Below are 9,021 nucleotides of genomic sequence, written 5' to 3'. Positions count from 1 at the left end.
CAGATTGCACTTTCTAATTCGTTGAAGAATTGATTTGGAATTTTGATGGGGATTGCATTGAATCTGTAGATTGCTTTTGGCAAGATAGCCATTTTTACAGACATTGTTAAGAATTTGTTATGCAATTAAAAGATATCAAATCACAGAGGAGTCATAATTCATCAAATGATGAGGTTTTTCCCTATGGTGAAGTCATATGATTTTATAATTTCATAATTATTTTGTCAAATAAAAGTATGTGTTTCATCTGTCATTAATAAAGAGTGCGTGCATATGCTAGCTTGTATCTGAGAAGTATGCATATTGGTTCTTAATCAGATGTATTACCCTCCTATCATTGTGCTTACCTAAAAACACTAAAGACTATCTCAGGAGACATTTATGATATACACAAAATTTCTAGAAAATTCATTTATCACTTACAAAAAAATTGCCATCAAAAAGCAATAAAATATTAAGTGCTGAATATTATAATAGGTATATTTGAAATTCTGTTCCCAGAGTGGGTTTTGTTAATGAGAATATTCTACAGTGTTACCTACTAACAGACTTAGTAATTATGAAACCTTTGATATTAACACACTGCTATATGAGTTGAGATTTTATACAAGGGAATATATAATCATATGCAAATACATACACTTTTAAAACTGTAACTGAACAGCAATTCTCAAGGTGCCTACAGTATAATATGTACTTACTGCTTCTACTGCTAGATTTTGATTTTCAATTTTCTATTTCTAAATTCTACTTTCCTTCACACAGGCAAAGCTTTTCATTAAATGGCAATCTCAATATCTGGCAATTTGTCTTTCTGTGTTCTAATTTTGTATAAGGATCTAAAAGGTGAGTAACACATTATCCCTACTTTTCATTATTGGACTTAAAATATTTTTCTACTCTATAAACAAAACAGAGAATTATAGGATTTATTGGTGAATTGACAACTATGCTATACCTTCACTCCAAATTTTATTGTTAAATTATTTCTTTAACAACTACTAAGTTGCTTACAATTAACTAAATTGGCTTTTTTTTTTCAGTTGCTCTGTTTAATGGGTAAACTCTAACACATGTATATGTATTTAAATCAGCATATAACCAAATTATCATATAAGCAAACTATCTCAGGCTCTATGAAACATACCTCTTTGCTCCCATGTTTATAATTTATTAGTTACATAAACTATTTTCTAAATAGAAAAAACCTATCATATGCCTAATTCAAATCCATGTGGTCTGTCAGAAGGTACTGTTTGTAAAGTATATTCATACACTGTACAAAAGCTCAAAGAAACATTGGAGCTGCAATATAATGACTACTTACAAGCAAACTGAAGCTTTGCTTCTCTGCTTACAATTGTTCCAAATGAGTTTGTTGCTATGCACTGGTACGTTCCAGCATCTTGGGTTTTATTGGGGTTATTGATCAACAAGCTGCCGTCAACAACACTGTAGCGGAAATCCATACCAATGTCAACATCTGTTCCATTTAACTTCCACCTGTAGTATAAAATTCCAGTAGATAAATCCTTGTAATATTAATCAATAGTTGTGAATTGTCTAAAATAGATAACAACTAGAAATACCATGAAATACCACCAGTGCATTTTTTGAAGCATGGTAAAAGCATATATTAGAAATTGTCTATTCAGCAATGGTGACATCTTAAGTACTTGTGGGGAGAGCGCTGTCTTCTATAGTAAATGATGATAATCCAACTTTAGCACCAGTTCTATGGCAACATAGAATGCTATAATCAATTTCTTGTGGGGGAAATTTCTTACACAATTTCTATAACTTTCTTCAAACCATGGCTGCTTAGTAAAAAGTCCTTTGTCTGGTTGGCAATCATTTTTAAATAGGTTTATCAAGAGGAGAGTATATACCACTTTCAGGGAAACAGCAGAAGAGTTGTTGAAATTGCAGCCAAGCCTATTTTGATTCAGTTCTTAAAATTACTGAAGTGCCTAGTGGCAAAGCAAAGGAACTCTATTGATCTGAGATGCTTCGGGGACCAAATCTGCCTGGCCATGGATCAACTGGATGATCTCTTTAGCCACTGGCACTCAAAATGTCAATCAACTGCCCCAGTGAACTACAGGCTATTAAGTAACCAAAGCAAAGAGTGTTTTCTTGCCCTTCAGTTCATTTGCTTGGGTCACCTGTGAATCTGACTGCAACAGTGAGCCCAATAAATTAGTTTTATCGGGACTCGTATTTTAGTAGCTTAGCTTTGGTACAAATATCTACAAGTCTGTTCTCAGAATCATCCAAAGAATGTGAGCTTTATCTGAGTCAAATCACCTTTCAGTAATTCATAGGAATCCATACAAACTTTTGAACTAATACAATTCAATGACTGCTTTTTGGATAGCTTATGAATTACCAAGACTCTCATAGGAACTGAAAACATGCGAAAAGGTTGTAGCACAAAGGAAATTGATTCAAATCAACAAAGCGAGTAGAAATGAAGAATTATTCATTTTCGTTTCTTAAAATAACAAGAGCCATTACCTAAATAGAAATGCGCATGTGCATGCCCACCCATTGTGCAATTCTTTATTACATCCCAAGGCACTGTGCTTATGAATACATAATGTAAAAGAATTTAGGTGATAAAATTGTCAGCCTGTTAGCTTCAAATGACATGCGCATGTGTGTGCCTGCATGTGTCTTTCAGAGACATGGTCTCATGCAGCACAGGCTGGCCACAATCTCCCTTGTAATTGAGATAATCACAGACTCCTGATCTCATTCCTCCATCTCCCAGGTGCTTCAGCCAGTATATCCAACACCGAAATCCATCCCATAGGAGACATCTGGTTGCCCGCTGCCTTTAAATTTTGCACCCATGAAGCAGAGGCTGGCTTCGTGTGGAAGCCAGCCTAGTCTACATAGTGAGCTTCAGGCCAGACAAGGTTAAATAGGGAAATTTTGTCTTAAAAAGAAAACGATGGGGGAGAGGAAATACACATCTTCCAATGAACATCCATATTTCTAGTTAAAATGGTCCAGGGTTCATCAGAAGTCCTGTGGAAGTTCACTATTCCTCATGTAAAGGGTTCTTTCGCCCCAAGATGATTTACCAAAACTACTTTTGTATCCTCACTTCTGTCCATCTAGCACTTTGTTCAGTGAACACTTGTTGAGTTTAACTCATTCAAAACTCTGCTTCTCTAGTTGAGCTTTGAGCATAGGCACAACTCATGAACCAGGCTTGCCTCACCCAGCCCAGTGGCATGAGTTCCTTCACGTCCCTGTCTTTGAAGTGTAAAAAAATCTAGAAACAGAAGCACTGAGAAAGTAGGCTAGAAGCAGCAATAGGACTTTACTTCTTTATGTGCTTGTGTATAATAAGCCGGATATTAGAAACTGACAGTGTTTTTAGGCTCTGCAGTAATTCTCTCTGTGCTCTGACACAGACAAGAAAGTAATAAGCAATAAAGAGAACCAGCCAAGTTATATCCCAGCAGTGCTAGCTGCACACAAGCCTTTAGAACTGACTGCTTGCCCTACACATTTGCTTTTAGTCAGCTGATCACGTCTTGGCCATAACTCTCAGTTCAAATGATGGTAGAGCAATTTAATATGACAAATCTAAGAACTCAAAGAGGAAATTGCAATATAATGTGAGCTGCAAGCAAAGTGTGGAATCTGGGAATGGGACCATGTGAATCTTTTCATGAGGGTGGCTGTGGGAATTATGAAACCTCTATAGGTTTGTCTGCACTTGTCCCCTCAACCCAAAAGAGCTGTGCGTGAAGTCCGTTCATCTACTTTATTGCCTGCTTTTACATACAAACAGCAACAGGGATGGGGTGATTTAGAAAATAAAGTGTTTTATGAGGCATGCAGTCAGGTCTGTGTTATAAAGCGCGCTATGGTGTTTTACTGCAATGCAGCCAGTGTTTGTTCCAAATGAATGTGGATTGCATGGCGAATTTCTTCTCTTGTTGTGTAGTGAAACACTCTTGAAAATCTCACAATTTGCTTTCAATGTTTGAGAAATCTTTTAAGTATTGGTAATGGAGTGGCAATGCTCATTTGGAGTAAATAACAGATTTTCCCAGGGGGCAAGGCAAATTGGTGTCTTGTAAGCAGAATTACTTGGGGGAAACACAGCTAAACTCTCTCCAGAGATTTGGGGTTATACTCAGACAAACACCACCATCTTGAACCTCCCCCTGTATGGTTCTGCACTCTCTGCTAAGAAGTCAGTGTACAGATTCACTGGAAAGAAAAAACCCCACAAAACAAAACCTCTGTTAACCGTCTGAACTTGACACTCAGGGAGGGGCAGTTCTTTTCTGACTTAGAATTTGTTCTCTGTAGACTCAGTTGAATACAAACTTCATAGCAAACCAACTCTAACCAGTTGCTTGAAAGGTTTCTTCCTCCTGGGAAGAGATGCTGGGTGAAATAAGTAATGTCAGCCACCCTTAGGGAACTTTGATACAAGAGAAGTTGGCAAGGGGCAAAACTTCTTAAGTTTTCTGGGTCGGGGTCAATCCTTTCAAAACTGAGGGGCAGAAACAATGTAAAGAAAAGACTCAGTTGAAGGAAGAAATGTAAAGAAAAGAGGTCAGTTAGGGTGTTGTAGGAAAAACCTGCGGCTGAAGTTCTCCACAGAGCACTCACTTTTGAGATTTTCCTACTCGTTCAACCCCCCTGAAAGTCAACACCAAGACTATGAAAGTTCAGCTAGCAAGGTGTTAGAAAACACCTGCTCCTCTATTCATTCTCTTGCTCTCTCCTTCAACAACAGGGAGTTTTTAAGCTCCTAGGTCCAGGCTGCTATTATGTCACAAGCAAACTGCCAGAGGGATAAAGGCGAGCACTGTGCACTGCCTAGCATTGCTAATGCATTTGATTAAAAGCTCTCCTCAGCTTTCCCCTGCAATCTTTAAAAAAAAAAAAAAACATAATAGGTTTCTGTTCTATGGCTTGTTTTAAATAACAAGGCAAGCCCCTATATCCAGAAACACAGTGTTACACAGGCAATGTTAATTAAAGGTCACAGTTTGAGGAAAAACAATGCAGCAACTTGCCAAAATCGGCTGCAAACTTTGTTTTCATTTATAGCTAACATGTGAACTTACCCTCGGCTCTGTGCTCAAAGTGGGGTCCATTAACTCATCATTTATATATCTGAGCAACCTTGCCTCTCGCGTTTGTTTTGACTTTGCAGTGTGTTTTCAAATCATTAACTTAGTTTACTGTGCTGTACACAGAGAGACAATGTCTCCTGGTTTGGTCAGGACAGCATAGGGTTTATAGATAATGCTCTACAGTAATTACTAACAGTGTTCTTTCACTTTCAAATATATCTTCTGTCAGATGACAAATGGTCTGTTCACTCAAATATCAAGCCCTCTCTAATGAGTTGTTCTTTTCTTTCTGGAATGTTCTTCCTTTCTTTATCCAGGTGGCAGAGCAGGTGGCCTTTCTCAAAACCCTGTAACATCTCTTTTTCTTTTAAGTCTTCAGCACATCTACCCACTACCTCTAAATTAGGGGTCTTTTATTCCCTCAACAAGCTGGTAGTCACTGCTACTGTATATTGATGGGAGTCTCAGCTAGGAAGATAGTACTTTAGGGTGTTCATTTTTATCCTCTAATTCTTATATTCTCTCTGCACTCTGTCCCCTGATGCTCCTTGAGCCAAGAGGGGTGGCATAGATGCATCTTATTTACTCTTGCAATAACTTTCTTAGCAGTAAATTTGGATATAAATGAAATAACTTACATAAGATATGTGTTGTAAGGGATCATAGAATAATGAAGAGCTATGTTTAATGAAGTGAATCATATTTATTACATGAAGTCTCCTGGGTTGATTTTGATTGGGACCATGCCTTTATCCAAGTCTAATCTTCAATTACATCCTCAGCATGTTTTAAGTGATTGCTATGGATGGTCTTGAATATATCATCCAAGAATATGTGAATCTGGCCTTTGTCACTCAAAGGCTTATGAAAATTAACAGAGAGGTCCTTCACCTTCATTCTAAGGAGCAGGCAATGAAACTGTCTTGAGGCCCCAAGACCAGAAGTGCAGTTGCATGAGCATCCACTGCTCTGTCTCTTGGGATTTGACCAACTGCCTCAAGCTCCTGATGCTGGGATTCCCCATCATGGTGGGGACCACGCCTGAAGTGGGAACTAAACCAAACCCTTTCTCCATTGTGTTGCTTCTGTCGGGGTGTTCTCACCACAGACACTAAACAATATCTCCAGCACCATCACTTACTAGAGCCGATAGAATATTGTTTAACCTTCCTATTTAGGTACTTGTTTTACACGTTTTGATTTGGGGGAATTTTCTACCTTTTATGGTTTTTTGTTTTGATTTTCAAGATAGAGTTTTTCTATATTGCCTCAATCCATTGTCTAGAATTTTCTCAGCTCAGTCTATTCCATTGAACAGGATATTTACTATTAATGAAGTTAAAATTTTTTTAATGATTTGTACATCTGCTATCATATTAAAAACCTTTTGGTACATCTCCTATCATACTAAAAATTTTTTTCTCCTGAAAGTCATAAATATGCATGGCTGTTTTCTTTCTTGTTTTAAAATGTCCCATTTAGGGCTTTTATTAATCTGAAATTGATTTTTTTTTTTGCGTGTAACATAAAACATGAATTCAGTTTGATTTCTTTCCTTAATCACATGGGCAAACCATTGTCCAGGGTAAGTCTTTTCAAAATGCTTCCATCACGGTCATGAATTTTAACTTTTCTTCTTTTGATTTTTTTAAAAGAAAATATTCTCTTTATTATCCACTTTTAGAGAAATTAATTTTATGTGGAATTATTGGCACATCACTTTGTTTATTTCTGTTTTCTTATAGCTCACGTCTTCTCTATGTTATCCTTTTTATCCCATCTCAAAAATGTCTTTTAGAATTTCCTTTAGTGAGAGTATGTAGGAATCAAAATTCAGTGTTTGTCGGCCTACAGACATGTATATTCTGTTCTCCCTTAAAGAAATTTCTAATTAACACATATTTATGAGATACAGTGAGAAAATTGTCATTTACACAAGATACAATATTATATTAGGCCGCTTTTCCTCCTTTATGTTTAGAATGTTAAAAGTAGGCTTTTATTTATTTACTCATTTTTATTTTAATCATTTTAATTTTTATTTAAATTTAAATGTATTTGTTTTTGAGACAGGGCCTCATACACCCCAGGCTGACTTCAAATTCCTTAGGTATTTGAAGGCAAACTTAATCTTTTTTATTTTGCCTCTTTTTCCTAAGTAGTAGATCCTTTCAGTTACATACTACCATGCCTTGGTTCTATGGTTCTATGGATCAAATTTAGGTCTTCATACAGAATGTATAGCCACTCTAGTAACTGAACTACATCCCAGATCAGAAGGAAAACAAAGAAGAGACAATATGTTTAGTCTTTGCTTATTTTGCTATCTCAAGCACTAGAATTGAATCTAGGTCCTTCAACCTGCCATGGAAGTTTACTACCACAAAGCTTCATTCCTAAGTATTTCTTATAGGTATTTTGAAATACATGATAAATCGTCATAACCCAACTGTGATATACAAAGCCACAAGTAAACCCTGCTTTCCATATTTTTGGTTAAGGTTTCCAAACCTCTCTATTCCCTTTCCTCTCTTCTTTCATGTCCTCTGGCAACCGCTCCTTCTACCCTGTATTTCTAAAAGATTAATATTTTTAGCCCTACATAGAGGAAATAACATGAAGCACCATTTTATGTCTGGCTTATTTCACTTAACATAATGTCCTGCAGTGCTATCCACAGTGTGAGAACAACAGAGTAGGATTTCATTCTTTTTGTGACTGAATAATCTTCCATTATGTATGAATCACATTTTCTTCATACTTTCATTTATTGTTGTATACTCCAGTTCATTTCATGTTCTGGTCATTGTGTTTAATGATACAATAAACAGAGATGACCAGGCATCTCTTTCAAAGAATTAAGTCATTTGCTTTGGGTATATACTAAGACATGGGTAGCTTGGTTTTCAACAACTTGACATAAAACAGGGCCATCCGTGAAGAGAGAACTTAAACTGAGACAGTGCCTCCATCAGACTGGCATGTAGACATGTCTGTGGGGCATTTTCTTGATTGCTGATTGAGAGGAAGAAAATGACCACTGTATACAGAACAACTCTTACACAAGTGGTCTGGGTTGCATAAGAAAGTTAGGGAAGCAAGCCATGGGGAATAAAGCCAGTAAGCAGCATTCCTTGGTGACCTCTGCTTAGTGTCTCCCTCCAATTTCCTGCCCTGAGTTCCTCTTTTGGCTTCCCTTAATGATGGGCTGTAACCTGTAAGCCAAAGAAACCTGTTCCTCCCTGAACTGATTTTGGTCCAGCATTTTATCATAGCAACATTAAAACAAACTAGAACAGTATGGAATAGATAAATTTTTTTTTTTAGGAAGAATCATCTACTTTATATTCCTAATTTATAATCTTATATAAGGTTTTAACATATAACCTTAACTCCTAACAAGAAGTTAAGTGTTCTTTTCATCTGTATCCTCCCTAGTATTTCTTCTAATACTATTTTTTCTAACAATAGCCCCTGTCTGTTCTCCATTTCTTCCAGCTTATACTTGATGGTTAAAATTTTTTCCAAAATTAAAATGTTGACTTTCTTTTTTTTTTCTGTCATTTATGAGTCAATTGCCACTTTAACTGTCACCGCAGTAAAAATATGTGTATCAGGAGTCTGGCTTTTTGATGGCCATCTCTTTGATCCCGTGTTCTGCAGTTTCATGGTTCTAGAAGTGATTTCAGTTTTATTTGTACTGGAATTGTGTTAAGTGTCCTGAAGTACAGTTGATGGTTTTCATAAGTGTTGAAAATTCGACCCTTTGAAATTTTCTTTCTTTCTTTCTTCCTTCCTTCCTTTCTTTCTTTCTTTCTTCCTTTCTTCCTTTCTTCCTTTCTTCCTTTCTTCCTTCCTTCCTTCCTTCCTTCCTTCCTTCCTTCCTTTCTTCCTTCCTTCCTTCCTTCCT

General features: G+C 36.7%; 1 protein-coding gene across 12 annotated transcripts in view; it reads right to left on the bottom strand.

Moving 5' to 3' along the window:
• Positions 1–9,021, bottom strand: part of Cntn4 (contactin 4) — a 990,533-nt gene that overhangs the window by 340,391 nt on the left and 641,121 nt on the right. For all 12 annotated transcript variants that reach the window (XM_029478673.1, XM_029478674.1, XM_029478666.1 and 9 more), the window contains one exon: positions 1,328–1,503. In XM_029478673.1, coding sequence (XP_029334533.1) covers positions 1,328–1,503 — 176 coding nt within the window. The remainder of the gene's footprint in view (positions 1–1,327; positions 1,504–9,021) is intronic.

The sequence above is a fragment of the Mus caroli genome, chromosome 6, assembly GCF_900094665.2.
Source record: "Mus caroli chromosome 6, CAROLI_EIJ_v1.1, whole genome shotgun sequence".
NCBI lineage: Eukaryota > Metazoa > Chordata > Mammalia > Rodentia > Muridae > Mus > Mus caroli.
The sequence above is the reverse complement of the archived record's forward strand: the minus strand, read 5'-3'. Positions and strand labels throughout refer to the sequence as shown.